Genomic DNA, 15,152 nt, shown 5'->3' with positions numbered 1-15,152 from the left:
ATACTCGGCTAGACTCGGGTATCGGAATTCCTACCGTCCAGTGGAATCTCAGATGTCGAAAACCTCTAGAAGGGTAAAATCATGTTTTAATAAAATGTTTTAATGTATTTTAAGGTTTTAAGTTAGAAAGAAATTGAGTTTTAAATGAAAAAGACTATGGAGGGAAATCCAGGTTCGGCCGCCGAATTTGCATGAGTTTTGGAGGCACTTTAGGCTTCCGAAGGTGGCCTGGCCAGCCCCTATAAGAAGCCCCATAGCGGAAAATGGGCGAGTTTCTTCCCCATTTCCGGCTAGAGGTGAGTCCATGCCCTCCCGTGGTTGATTTTGATGATTTTTCCTCAAATCTTTCAAGTGTTAACAAGCGTTTACTTGGTTTTTGAAGATTTGTGAGCTTAGAATAAGTTTTTGGAGTTTGGAGGCTCAAAGAGCTAGATCTCTCCCACCTCCGAGTTGGATCGCCTCTCCTCTCGATCTTCAAGAGGTAAGAGTAGATTCTCACCTCTTTTCATGTTTTGACTAAGTTTCTTGAAGGTTCATGGGGTAGAAATGCATGATTAGGTTAGTTGTTTAGAGTTAAGACTTATGTGCTTTTATGGTTAATGTATGTTGTATAAGTATGTTTGATGTGTTTGTGTTGGGGTTTAGGTTAGTTTGAGACCCCTATAAGCTTATGTATGTGTGTATGCATATTTTGGAAGTGTTGGATTTGAGTTGAAAGGGTTGGGAGGCAAATGTGCATAGGATGGCTGAGTTCTGCCACTTTGGAAGAACTCAGGTTCGGCAGCCGAAGGGACTTTCGGCCGCCGAACCTGCTTGTGGAGGCAAACTTTTGGCTGCTGAACCCTGCCTCCGAAAGTAGACTTTCGGCCCTGGAAAGGAGTTTCGGCCGCCGAAGGTGCCGCCGAACATGCACGAGTTTCGGATCTGGAAGGAACCTTCGGCCGTCGAAAGTGCCGCCGAAGGTGCATGACTTTCGGCTCTAGAGGGACTTTCGGCCGCCGAACCTGCCGCCGAAAGTGCCCTGTTCAGCCTTCCTTTGCATGATTTTCTATGCATGTTTGTGATGTTTTAGGGAGTTTTTGGGGAGTAGTTTAGAGTCATGTTAGTATATGTTTTGGTCCCTCATTTGAGTCCACCTGTGTAGGTTCGGACCCGAGGAACCGAGGACCCCAGTAGTGAGATAGCTGCTTCAGTGTCTTGTCAGAGCTAGCTTGAGGTGAGTAGAATGTACCTTTATTTCCAAAGCAAATAAATAAAATTGAGCATGTTCATGCATCACGAATGCCATATGATATATTTGGTTGTTTTGCATTAGAATTCACTAATATGTTGCATTGCATAATATGATGATGATGTGGATGAATGTTGGATGATCCTTTAGCCCTCACTATGATGAGATATGATATGATGTGATACGGAAGTCTAGGTGTGGCCTGCACTACGCCCCTGGCACAATGTAAGAGAAAGTCCGGGTGTGGCCTGCACTACGCTCCCGGCACGAATGGATATGTATGATATGATATGTGTAAGAGAAAGACCAGGTGTGGCCTATACTACGCCCCTGGCATGATTGGATTATTTAGAGGGCTATTGGTGACAAGTTCATCCTTAATGTGATTTGTTTGTGATGTGATGCATTTCATAAAAGCATGAATGTTAAATTTAATGTTTTACTATTCTGCTCACTGGGCTCTAGTAGCTCACCCCATTCCCTTAATCCCCCAGGTTTGCAGGTACGGGATAGACCAGGAAGTCCGCAAGAGTAAAGAAGTCATGTATTATGTAATAGCTAGTTGTGGACATGAAAATAATGTAATGTGAAGTATAGTACAGTAATGTAATGTAATGATGTTTATTGAGGTTTAGAGTTGTGCTTGACCCTAGTATGTGGATCCCTTCTTGGTACATGATCTTTTTAATGAAATGTTTTAATGATGTTAATGTAAACCAAGCTTAATGTATAATATGTTACCCCATTGGAGCATTTGATGAGGGCTCCAGTGTGGGGTTTATGATGATGAGTTGTGCATGCACAGGTTAAGCTTGGTAAATGAAAGGAAAAAATTTAAATTTTTATATATATGTTTGATCATGTATGGGATTTAACAGGTACACAGGATGTATGTTAGGCTTGCTACGGGTCTCGGCGGCCTTATGTCAATCTGGATCCTAGCGCCGGTAGCGATCCGATTTTCGGGTTGTTATAGTGTCAGTCCCAGAAATCTCTCTCTTTCTTCAAACAATCTGTGATAGGGGTAACGATGCTGCTGAAATTCCTGATGAACCACCGATAGAAAGTAACAAGTCCATAAAAGCTGTAAACTTCTGAAATAGTTTTGGAAATGGGCCAATTCCATATTGCTTCTACCTTCTTCTCATCAACATGTATCCTTTCCGTGCTAACAACAAATCTAAGAAATAGAACGCGCTCCGTTATATAGATGTATTTTTTTAAATAAATAACCAGCTCACTTTCTTGCAAGACTGTCATGATTTGACAGAGGTGCTGTAAATGTTATTCTTTGCTATGACTAAAAATCAAGATGTCATCAAAATAAACAACTACAAATTTGCATAAGAAAGGACACAAAACATGATTCATAAGTTGCATGAACATGCTAGGTGCATTCCTCAAACCAAACGGCATAACCAACCACTCGCACAAGCCTTCCTTAATTTTGAAGGTTGTCTTTAATTTATCTTCCTCCTTAATCTGAACTTGGTGGTAACCACTTTTAAGGTTGATCTTAGAGAAGACTTTAGAAGCTGATAACTGATCTAACATGTCATTCAACCGAGAAATAGAAAATCGATACTGAACCGTAATTTTGTTGATAACTCTGCTATCCATGCATATTCTCCAAGTTCCATCTTTCTTTCGAACCAATAAGGTAGGGACTCTGCAGGGGCTAATACTCTCATGAATATACCCTTTCTTCAATAACTCTTTAACATGTTCTTGGAGGATTTCACTCTCCTTTGGACTCATCTTATAATGAGACAAATTCGGTAATTTTGAGCCATGAATAAGATCAATCCGATGTTGAATATCCCGCAAAGGTGGAAGTTTTAAAGGTTCCTTCACTACCCTAGAAAACTCCTTCAACAGCTTTTTGACAAGTAGTGGTAAAGATAGTGCATCCTCCACTGCATCTTTTGCTCTCACCAATAAAGCCAGTGTGCCTCCAGATTTCTCAACTGCACTTGATAGCCTTTGCACCCTCGTAGAAACAGCAACGATAGTTTTCCCTTCCACTTTGGAATGTTTTGCAAAACTAGAAGGAAAAATGGTATTCTTCTTCTTTCCATATAAACATGTATTAATTCTCTTTCCCCTTATGCAATGCATCAACATCAAACTGCCAAGGACGACCTAACAAAATTCCACAACAATCTATATCTACAACATCATAATTAATAGATTCAGTGTAAGATTTACTGATCAAAATAGGCACGCTGCTGATTCTGTTGACTTCAATTGTTAGACCTTTCTTAATCTACCCAACTTTGTATGGCGAAGGGTGAGGCTGTGTAGGCAACTGCAACTGCTCCACCAATTGCTTAGCTATTAGATTCTCACAATTGCAATTATCGATAATTAGCCTGCAAATCGCTTCTCCCATTCGACACTTTACCTGAAAAATCTTCCTCCTTTGCGTCTCATCCTCCTGTTTCATCGAGCATAGAATTTTCTTCACCACATAAGTGACCTCTCCATCTTCAGAACCAACAATAGATCTATCATTGTCATCCACTTCCTCCTCAGATTCAACTACCTGCTCAATCACATTAACCTGTCGGCAATCATTATTAACTCCTCTGCATTCTGGATAATTATTCGATCGATGACCAGATTGCTTGCAGCGGTAACATATGTCTCTAGTTGATTTTTAATAAGGATTGGTTTTGCCTCCTTTGTCTACTGTAGTGATGATTGCTTTTCCTTTACTGTCTCTCCTTTTTTCCACAATATTCTGAGAATTCCCAGAATTTATAACCCTAGAAGGTTGTTCGCTATAATTACCTCTATACTGCTAAGTTTCTGTCGATCCAGAATTTCTGTAATTAAAATTTTGATTTAGACTGATGTCGAGGCTGTCAATCAATATGTTCTTCCATTCTTTTTGCCATCTCAATGACATCTGTCAAAGTAAAAAATAATAGCTACTCCCATTATATAGTGAATTTCGTGATTCAGTCCCCTCTGATAATGAGCAACCTGCTGAGCTTTGTTCTCACAGTTTTCACACCTCGCCTGCAACCTCAAAAACTCCGCTGTATATTCATCCACCATTCGACTCCCTTGAATACAGTCATGATACCAGTTATACAAAACCTGAGCATGATCACTAGGCAAGAATTGTTATTCAATCATCTGCTTCATCAACAACCAATTTCGTATAGGTTTTACCCTACTGCGATAGCATTTGTTTTGAACAAAATTCCACCATGCTGTTGCACTACTCTTTAATTTATAAGCTATAATTGGAACCTTTCGATTCTCTTCCATGTTTATAACTTCAAAGAACCAATCAAGGACAAATTCTACATCCAATGAACTAGAAAAGTTTTGAAGATCTATCTTTATCTTGTAACTTTGTGATAATCTTATTGGGGATTTGCAGCCACAGGATTTGCGACCACAGGATTTAGAATTAGCTATGGGCATTCGGTTGCGGCGGGTTAGTTGTTACCCTATTGTAGAGCTAGCTGTTCGATCATCTTCCTCAATTCTGCCAAGGATGCCTTAATTGCAGTGAGTCGTACCTCTTAGTTGTCGGTCATGGATGAACTTCACTATGATACCAACTGAAATATGACTGATTAGACTCCGTCAGGAGTTTTAACTAATAACGTTTGGCTAAGACGAAATTTAGAAAACTAAAGGTTAGAAGCTGAAGTTTTTTCTTGAATTCTCAAAATTGAAAAGTATCTCAAACAGTCAAGAAAATAACTATTTATAATAGAAAAACTCTAATATGAAAAATTATGAAGAAATCTAAAAAAAATAATAAAAATGCAAAATTAACCCCTAAATGATGGAATTTTTACCTCGAACTTTGGGATAGACTTGTGGCTCTCATCACACTTTTAAAAGTTGTGCGTTTCAAAATTTTCTTTTCGAAAAGTTATCATGGGCCTCCAAAGGACGTCAACAGCAGAAGTTAAACTCAGTTCAAATCTGCATAAAATCTAAGACTAATTGCTCCGCATAATAAAGAATCTTTAAAATTTAGGATGAAATATGTTGCCTCTTTAATAAGCCTATTCCACAAATCTAAATTAGTTAAATTAAAAAAATTTTGAATATCGAATGATTTATATTAAAAACAGGTACACAATATCTTTTGTTGGAAAAAATATAAAAAAATATTTTATAGTTTCACTCATTTTCATTTTAGGATCTATAGTTAAAAATGTATCAAAATAGTACCTGTATTATTATACTATTAGTAAATAGCGGTAATTTTTTGATGCTGTTAAGAAACTTTAACACGTCAAGTAAAATATATTTATTAATTAAAAAAAATATCGATTTTACTTAAGAATATGTAATTTAATATGTATTAAATTAATATCGTTATTTACTAATAACACAATATACAGATATTATTTTAACACGAATTTAACCATTCATCTTAAAATAAAAAATCGATAAAAACATAGGTTTTTCTTTTCTTTCCCCTTGTTCTTGTTGTTTTTGTAGCATGGGCTTCAATCTCACTCCACTATCACTTTCAACCTCAAATTCCAATGAGTTTCCCAAAGGGCGAACTCCCACTTTAATACGTTCATCCAACTTCTTTGAATTTGGAGTTAGCAACTTCTTTCATAATAATGCATTTGCAAATAGTTTAATTTAACTATTCTGTCTAACTTCATTCCAATTTCATTTAAATTTTAAATGAATTTGGACAAACATTTTCTTAAATAAATCCAATTACGCAACTACAAATTAAATAAAAGTTAATATAATTAGTTCGGTTAGTAAAAAAAAATCTTATTCTTTATTAATTTGAATTTAAATTTATTAAGAAATTAGGGTGAATAATCTTCAATTAAAATTTAAAAAATAGATCCAATCAAATAAATCAAATTTAACTCTTCTGTCTAACTTCATTCACAATTTTTGTTAATGAATCTGGACTAACATTTTTTAAATAAATAAAATTACACTTAGTAAAATTTATTTAATATAATTAGTTTGGTTAAAAGAAAAGAGTCTTGATTTTTATCGATTAGAGTTTGAGTTTGTTAAGAAATTAGGGCGAATAGTATTCTATTAGAATCGAAAACATCAATCGAATCAAAGCAATTAAAAATTTATAATAATAAATAAAAATTTTTATTTAGAAATTTTATTCAAAGTAAAAAATTTTCAATTATTTATAAATATTATTATTTTAAAATTATATAAATTAATATAACGCAAATATTTATACATTACTTTACGAAAGACATTAAATTTTGAAATTTCAGATTCAACAATCTAAATTTCATTCTCTTATTTAAAAAATAATAAAATAAAATAATATATAACTTAGGCTCTGTTTGCTTTATAAAAATATATTTTTTTGATATTCGAAACACTCAAAAAATTTATTCAACAAAAAATATTTTTTTATTTAAAAAAAGTCATTTTAAAAAAAATAATTTTCTCTTTTGAATTTTTTAAAAAAAAATATTTTTCACACTTTCATATCTTTATTAAAATTTTTATATATAAATTAATTAATAAATTTTATTTTTTAAATTAAAATTAAACAACAAAAAATAAATTATCTCGTTGAAAAATATTTTTTATAAAAAATAATTTTTATGAAAAATATTTTCCAAATACAGATTATTTTCTTACAAATAAATAGAGATTTAATTTAATTGATAAAATAAATTATTAATAATATTAATTATTAAAATTGTAATTTTTATTTTTTATTATGATACATAATTATCGTATTTTATATTAATATAATTTTTTAAAAAAATTATAAATTTCTTATATATATACGTTAGGTGTTTTAAAATAACAGCTCATAGGACCTAGCTCAGTGGTTAAACCATCTTTAGCTTATTGAGGTGCTATGAATGAATCTTACTGCCAATGAAAGCTTTGTTTAGGGGTTTTTATAGTTAAATTAAACTGAATCGCAGTTTGATTTCCGATTAAATCGATCTGATTGACTGATCGTGAAAATTTAAAATTTTATTGAAGAATTATTAACAAATATTGATTTTTTGTGTGAAAGCAAAATTGTATTGGGGTAGACTTTGAGATTGGTAATCAAGGTGAGGCCCAAGCTGCCGGTGAGATGCAATCCCAAAAAAAAGTCAAAACAAACATAGCACCCAGAAAAAAAAAAGATGAAAGCAATTTGCCATTTGCCATTTGCCAATTGCTAATTGCCATAAATTCTATTCTCAAGTATCTTTCATTTTTCAAATCCAAGCAGCTGCCTAGAAAATCACCTAACACCTCTCTCTGTCTCTCTCTACCTACCAGAACCTGCAACTCTTTGACTTAGCATTCCTCTTTGATGCTTTTCTCTCTTTTCACATCCAAGACTGCAATCCTTTCTTTTCCTCCCTGATGGGTTTGCAATTCAGGAAGTTGTTGTCTGATTATTACAATGAAAGCTCACCACCAATCAGCGGAACATTCTGGTCACTCTGTCAAGAAGCCTGTGATTCATCAGATGATGAAGATTATTGTCAGACTCAGATATGTTTTGATTATTGCAACAACAATTGCCCATTTAAACTCCCTCCCACCCCATCAATCCGTCATGCAAAGCCCAGGAAGTTCTTGATTACAGGTCTTGTACTAGCCTCTGTTTTTTTTCTCGTTTTCTGCTGCGCTGTATATTTCAAATTCTATTATGGGTCAAGAAGAAGAAGATCGGAATCTGAAGAGCAAAGAAATGAGATTCATCAAGATTTTCTTGATGAAGATCAGGGCCCTGTGGTTGATCATCCCATCTGGTATATAAACACTGTTGGATTACAGCCATCGGTGATTAATTCCATTGCTGTTTGCAAGTACAAGAGAGGCGATGGGCTTGTTGAAGGAACTGATTGCTCTGTTTGTTTAAGTGAGTTTCAAGAAGACGAGACTCTTAGACTCTTGCCCAAGTGTAGCCATGCTTTTCATATCCCTTGTATTGATACTTGGCTCAGATCGCACACAAATTGCCCCCTGTGTCGTGCCCCTGTCATTACAACTCCGGCGAGAGCTTCATCATCGGAAGGCAATGGTGAGAGTTCAAGCGCTGGAGAAGAAGCCCAGATGGAAGTTTCAGAGAATATTGAAGGAGAAATAATTGAGAATGGAGATGGTGAATTGAGTATTGAAACAGAGGAAGAAGAAGAAGAAGAAGAAGAAGAAGAATTCCAGGATGAGAACAGAAGAAAAAGAGTTGAAGAATTGAATGGAGAGGAAGAAGGGATCCAGCCAATGAGAAGATCTGTTTCTTTAGATTCTTTATCTGCTTTCAAGATCAGTCAAGCTCTTGCTAATGTTGGTGAGATAGAATCTGATAGAATTTCAGGTAACTTGGCAAAAGAGAGTGAATCTAATATGGGAATTGTTTCAAAGAGAGATTGTAGCAACCAAGGCTTGCTAAAATTCATGGGGAGTTCTTCTATTGGGAGATCTTTGCAAATTGGGCCAAGTTCATTGAAGAGATCACTGTCCTGTGGTGGGAAATTGTTCTTGTTGAGATACAGCAAGAACAGAAACTCTGTTCTTCCCTTGTGATTCGGTGTCGTTTTATGAGGTGAGAAATCTGCAAAAGCTGATATCTTTTCAAACTTTTTCACAAAATTTGAGTTTTATGGATTGCAAAAACACACAAAATACTGTATTAATAAAAATAATAAAGTAAAAAAACATAATTATGATGTGTTGATCCGAAACTGGATAATGTTGCTTTTTTGTCACAATGGCATGTAATTGTAAGTAAAAGTTTTGTTATTTAGATATGATTATGCTTTTATGCTGCATTCTTTACCTTTATATAAATTTTTTAATACACCTTATTTTTCACAAACAAGGAGAGCCTTAATCTTAGTTATGAGAAGAATATACAAGTTTAGTGCTGGAAGTGATCCTGAGACAAGGTTTTAAAATTTGAATTTGGTCCGATCTTTATCTTCAGGTAGATCAATACCTATGTGAGTTGTTATATGTTATGATTTCAGATTTTAGTAATTATCTGGAATCGTATGCCAATTGGTTTAATCTTCAAAATCAGTGAATATAAATAACTTGATAAATTAAAATTATATAAGTAAACAATAAAATCAATGGCCGCAGTCAATCAGAACCCTCACTATAATATACTCGATGGATAAGAACTGAACATGAAAATTTATGAACATACTATTTATCTTATTTTAGGGATAAAATAGTAATTATAATTATAATCAATTTGATTATTACAATAATTTTTACCTCCCTTGTAAATAGAGGACGATCTACAAACACTAAAAAACTATATCAAGAGCCAATTAATCACTCTCTTAAAAAGTTTTAAAAATAACTAAATTTATTACAGAAAAAGATATCAACCTGTCTCTTATGACATTAAAAAATAAACATAGAAAAAAATTATAATAAATTATTTTAATCCTTATCTTCTTAATAATTTTTACTAATTTATCTCAATATCACTTTAAGAAAAATTATAATTTTGATCCTTAAAAACTCTATTAGCCTAACATTGCTTGCTTCTTCCGTAGCTTTAACCAATGAATGGCCCTCTCTCCCTTTCGTAATTATTGTCCTTTTTTTTTTTACATACCATTATAACCCTATTTAACTTTTCATGTCTTTAATTCCCATGACATAACAGAAAAGTGAATATTACGCTTCAATAAGGACCAAGTTAGTACCAATTTGAAGTTAATCGGTGCCTAAGATAAATATAAAAAGGGATAAAATAGAGGAAATAAATATAATTAAATTAATGGGTAAATTATATATTTGTTCAAAGATAAAAAAATAAATAATAAATATATAAAGTTAATAAAAATAATATCCATGAAATAAATAATATTAAAATATATTAAATATAAATATTTAATTATAATAAAATATTATTTATATCAAAATATTATTTTTATTCGATAAAATTTTATATTTTATTTTATTTAAAATTTTTTATTTTATTTTATGTAAGGTTTTTTTTTTATTTTATCCAAAATTTCAAATTATATACTAAATATAATTTTATAATTTTATATATTTTTAATAATATTCCTCTATTCAATATATATATTTATTTAAACAATAATAAAAAATATCGTTAGTGATATAAATTTAAATTATCATTAATAGTAAAGTTCTGATACATATAAAATTCATTAATAAATTTTAATGGTAAATATCTCTGGCTAATAATTTTTAATAACAAAAATTTCTTTGATAATTTATATATTAAATGAATATATTTAAAAATTAAAAAAAATTAATTAATTTAAAAAAATAAAATGAATAAAAATTATAAGAACTAGAGAGTTTGTTAACAATATTAAAATGGATTCAAGAGGAATTGATCTTGGCTTTGCAACGGCTAATTAAAGAGAGAAAAATCTGATTGCAATCCTGGTAGAGAATTGGCAAAATTAGTATGAATCCAACATGGGAATTGTTCCAAAGAGGGATGATAGCAATCAAAGCTTGCTGAAATTCATGGCTAGTTCTCATATTGCGAGGTCTTTGCAAGTGCCAAGTACATTTAAAAGATTTTTTCCTGCAATTTTCTTCTTGTTCCTAGGAATTGTAACACCATGTTTTAACAATACAAGTCATTCAATGATTTCCTTCCTTTGAAAGCAACTAAAATAAACAAAAGGATATATCAAGCTTCCATGGTAGAATTACATCAACGACTACTAGAAAGCATACAACTGAAAACTGTTTTCTTCCACCAACACTCAGAAACAAAATCATACTCCGCAATTGCACAGTGCAACATTAACATTCAATTTTAATGCGTTTACAGTTTCGAAAGAGACCTTCAACATCTGCAAGAAGCGTAATTTTTGCTTCAACAATCAAGCTATCTTTCACTAGAAATGTCTTTGATAAATCATGGATGTCACTAAGTGGCATGAAGTCAGAAAAACCCCAAGTAGGGCCTGATTTGGAGGTAAACCATCTACTTGCTGACATGAGGATTGAGAATCATCTATCAGAGTTTTATTTTGAATCTAACATAATTACTACTAATAGAGAATCTAATTTTTTTTTTTCAATATTTGTTTACCTGTAAGCTCTCGATGGTTATGTAGCAGCTGACGTTTTACCATCAGATAATATTTTGTGAACACTCTTAGTTGAGGATGAGCACTGTTGTCAAGTAATTCCAAGTAGAGAGACAGACTTTTGCCGCTTGCCCTTGAATCTCCTTTGGGGTATAATAACAAACGCCTGAAAAGCATTACTCCCAATCGCTAACAATTTAATGAAAATCATCTATTAAAGAACTCAAATAAGAAATAAAGAATCCAGGGATTGTTAGCAGCTTACCACTTAAGATTTGCAACGGTAAATTCCTCTGGAGGATAGCGACTTTCTTGTATTGCTGAGAAGTTTTCAATCTTCCATGTAAACGTACCATTCTTAGGTTCTTTTATAATGGAAATTTTCTCTCCCTTGCCTTCATTGTTTATAACATTAACCTCTACCCCGAACAAGCAGCAATCATCAACAAGATATCCATTAGAGGAATCATTGAACAACTCGAGTGAGATTAGTTTGTCAAAACCATTTTCAGTCTTCAAAGAATGGTAACGACACGTTCTATCATCTGCATTAATGGAAAAAGATAACAATAAATCTTTGATCCTGTGTCTAATAATTACTGCAATAAATATTTCCCATATATGTTAAATGGAAAGCTATGGACGTACACTGGATGGTCAAGAACTTGTCACGAATATGATCATAAACAAAGAATTTGAGGATCACGTCAACTTGGGAACCAGGATAAATTTCTTTAGCCTCCTCCATGGCTAAATAGAGAGAAATGTGATCATTTACACCTCTTTTCAAATTTCCATAAGGATACAACACCAATTTCCTATATTCCGATGCAAATATTTCAACCAGAGTTAGCCAGAGACAATATATATAACATCAATTGATATTTGACTAATTGATAAATTACAAACCATTTGTAGCCGCAAGCTTCAAAATCCTGGGATTCGTATTTGTCAGTCTTGTCGTCTATGAGCATACTGGATAACTGTGAGAATGACTCGATCTTCAATGTATAGTTTGCAGGAGGAGCATCTCTCAGTGATCTTGAAATTTCTGAAACAATAAGAATAAATTATTATTATTATTTACTTCCATTGGAAACTATAGTCAGAAAAGAGAACCAGAAGCTTTACCAGGTACTTGTAGATTCCTGGTAGAAGTATCTGTATTCAGGGTATTATCCGCCATAGCTGGTTATTCTCTGAAACTAACAAAACAAGGAGAAGGGTATCCGTGGAGCTAATGTTTGGGAATTGACGAGTGTAAAACTTTTAAGCTTTCAGGTAATTAATCACTAAACCATTGAGCTTCTCCATGCAGCGCAGTTGGCCAAATCTGCCATTTCAGTTTCCCACGTATCAGAAACCACAAGGTGTTCATAGCGTCGATCATGATCAAATTGAATGCCATTGTAGTTTCCGACGTATCAGAAACCACAGGGCATTTATATCTCACCCGACATTCAATCTGATCATGATCGAAACTACGAATCCCTTGTGGTTTCTGATACATGGGAAACTATAATGGCATATTTGGCCAACTTTTCTCATATACTAGATGAATACCGCGCAAATGCACGTCTGATGTCATATATATATATATATATATATATATATATATTTTTTTTTTTCTTGAAATCATATTAAATATATTTATATATATATATGTGTGTTCTTTTAGTTCAAAAAAACTCAACTCTATGAATTTTCACGTTTATAGCCTATATTTTTAAATTTGAATAAAAAAATTTTATATTTTAAATATGTTGTAATTGTAACAATTTAGAAATTTCATATAATTAAGAGTTTATAATCTTAATTAAGATTTAATTCTAGTTAATCAAATTGTTTATATAATAAAAACAATAACATATAACATATCATTTAAAAAGCTACTATAATTATAATAAATTTAAAAATTAGAGCTTTTCATAAATATGAAAACTCATATTGGGCCAATAGACCTCTCTCTCTATATATAAATTTTTAAAAAATTATTTTCTATTATCTTCCGAACCATAACTTTTATCTACTCTATTTTTCTATACATGGAAATATTTTTTTTATTAATTTTTCAATTATATTAATATTAAAATATTAAATTTTATTAAATAGCAGTCATATGCTTACGCTGGTAGTAAGTAAATCGAGAAATCTCACATTCTAATCTCTAATACCCAATTCTCATTTTAAAAAAATTATTAAATAAAAAATAATATTTTAAATATTATTAAAAAAATTAATGAAAAGTTAAATTAGAAATAAAATTAAATTAAATTAGGTTAAAATATTTAATTTATATGTTATTATGATGTAAAAAATAAAAGTGTATAATAATTTTGAAGTAAAAAAGAAAAATGGATAATATTTTTGAAATAATTAAAAGAAGAAAAATAATCAAAATTATGGAATAAAAGATATAGTAACTAATAACGTATAAATTGAATATTATAACCCTTAATTTTGTTTCATTTTTAAAATAATATCTCATTAATTATTATTTTTTAAAATAAATATTTAAAATATTTTTTAATATTTAATAAAATTTAATGGTGTAAAATAAATATTTAAAATATTTTTTAGTATTTAATAAAATTTAATGGGGTAATTGAAAAGTTAAAAAAAATTATTTTATATTGAAAAAATAAAGTAGATAAAAAATTATGAGATGAAAGAGTTTTTTTTCAGTTAAAATTTGTATAAATCTAATAGTGTAGAAATAGAAATTAGAAATTGAGTAATTTTAGTCTACACTTTCTAAATTTTCAGGAAAAAAAACTAATATTCTAATAATTTTTTTAAAAAAATTATCTAGTAAAAATATTTATAAAACTGCAACATTTATATATGTTTTTTCATCGTTGCATCTATGCAATATCAAAAATAATTATATAGAAATTTATTTTTCTCGATGAATCATCTAAAGATAAATATTAATAGTAATAATTTAATCCACCACTAATTAAATGAAAATAAATTATCATAAATTAAAATTAATAAATTAGGCATAAAAGACAATAAAATATAATTAAAAAATTTTACATATCAAAATATTAAACTACTGCATGTCAACTCTTTAAAAAAGTTATTGATAGCTTTTAGCTAGTAATATGTTTATAATCTGGTTATAATTTAATATTATTTTTTATATATTTTAAATATTTAAATATATTATATAAAATTTATTATTTATCTTTAATTTTAAATTAAATATTAAATAAAAATAAAATTTATGAGACTATATTATCGTGTGAAGAAAATTATAATATAATTATAGTTATAAAATTTCTATTATTTTTAAATAACGTTTTTAAAGGTTGGTGTTGCTATATTTATCTAATGATTATATTATAAGATTGAACTTTCATAAATAAATTTAATTAGTTACTATAGATTTTTATTAGAGTTATTATATATTTTAATTTTAATATAAACATAATCTAAATTTTTGAAAAAGTTAGACTTTAATTATTAAAAAAATTAGAATTTAATGATTATTTTATTAAAAAGTAATTTAAATAAAAAAATAAATAAATAACAACTCTAGCCACTCTCCGCAAAACTCGAAACACATTAAATTTTACATAGTCGGCCACTTGCTCTATTCCGCCGCTCACCTCCAATTCCCTTAAAACTATTACCCCAATTAATCTAAATATTTTGGTCATTTATATCTTAAATTTTTAATTTTAAAAAATTAAATTAAAATTTTAAAATTTATAATAATTTTATCTATAAATTAAAATTAATTTTAGTTAAAATTTAAAAATATTACATATTATTTCACGTCATTTTTAATTTAATTATATTTTTATCAATAAAATAATTTAAATCTTTTTGTACTTTTATATTTATATTTCAATTTTTTTATTTATTAAATAAAATAAACT

The 15,152-nt window shown here is 30.4% G+C and overlaps 2 protein-coding genes across 2 annotated transcripts; one reads left to right on the top strand and one right to left on the bottom strand.

Moving 5' to 3' along the window:
* Window positions 1–7,395: 7,395 nt before the first annotated feature.
* LOC122724871 (RING-H2 finger protein ATL54-like) lies at window positions 7,396–9,097 on the top strand. Its single transcript, XM_043960797.1, has one exon. The coding sequence runs from the start codon at window positions 7,589–7,591 to the stop codon at window positions 8,753–8,755; it is 1,167 nt and encodes a 388-aa protein (XP_043816732.1). The 5' UTR covers window positions 7,396–7,588; the 3' UTR covers window positions 8,756–9,097.
* Window positions 9,098–10,804: 1,707 nt separating this feature from the next.
* LOC110624273 (MATH domain and coiled-coil domain-containing protein At3g58210) lies at window positions 10,805–12,515 on the bottom strand. Its single transcript, XM_043960705.1, has 5 exons — window positions 12,397–12,515; window positions 11,914–12,316; window positions 11,531–11,810; window positions 11,268–11,431; window positions 10,805–11,166 (listed from the first exon to the last, which is right to left on the bottom strand). Exons 2-5 carry the CDS (start codon window positions 12,011–12,013, stop codon window positions 10,976–10,978), a joined length of 735 nt encoding a protein of 244 aa, XP_043816640.1. The 5' UTR covers window positions 12,014–12,316; window positions 12,397–12,515; the 3' UTR covers window positions 10,805–10,975.
* Between the last annotated feature and the right edge of the window lie 2,637 nt (window positions 12,516–15,152).

The sequence above is a fragment of the Manihot esculenta genome, chromosome 10, assembly GCF_001659605.2.
Source record: "Manihot esculenta cultivar AM560-2 chromosome 10, M.esculenta_v8, whole genome shotgun sequence".
NCBI lineage: Eukaryota > Viridiplantae > Streptophyta > Magnoliopsida > Malpighiales > Euphorbiaceae > Manihot > Manihot esculenta.
Note: the sequence above shows the minus strand (reverse complement) of the source record. Positions and strands in the feature narration are given on the sequence as shown.

Coding starts and splice junctions, on each gene's coding strand:
- LOC122724871 (XM_043960797.1), top strand. CDS start 7,589: ATGGGTTTGCAATTCAGGAAGTTGTTGTCTGATTATTACAATGAAAGC.
- LOC110624273 (XM_043960705.1), bottom strand. CDS start 12,013: ATGGAGGAGGCTAAAGAAATTTATCCTGGTTCCCAAGTTGACGTGATC. Junction 11,432..11,530: donor ACCGTTGCAAATCTTAAGTG/GTAAGCTGCTAA, acceptor AATGCTTTTCAG/GCGTTTGTTATTATACCCCA. Junction 11,167..11,267: donor TAACCATCGAGAGCTTACAG/GTAAACAAATAT, acceptor TCCTCATGTCAG/CAAGTAGATGGTTTACCTCC.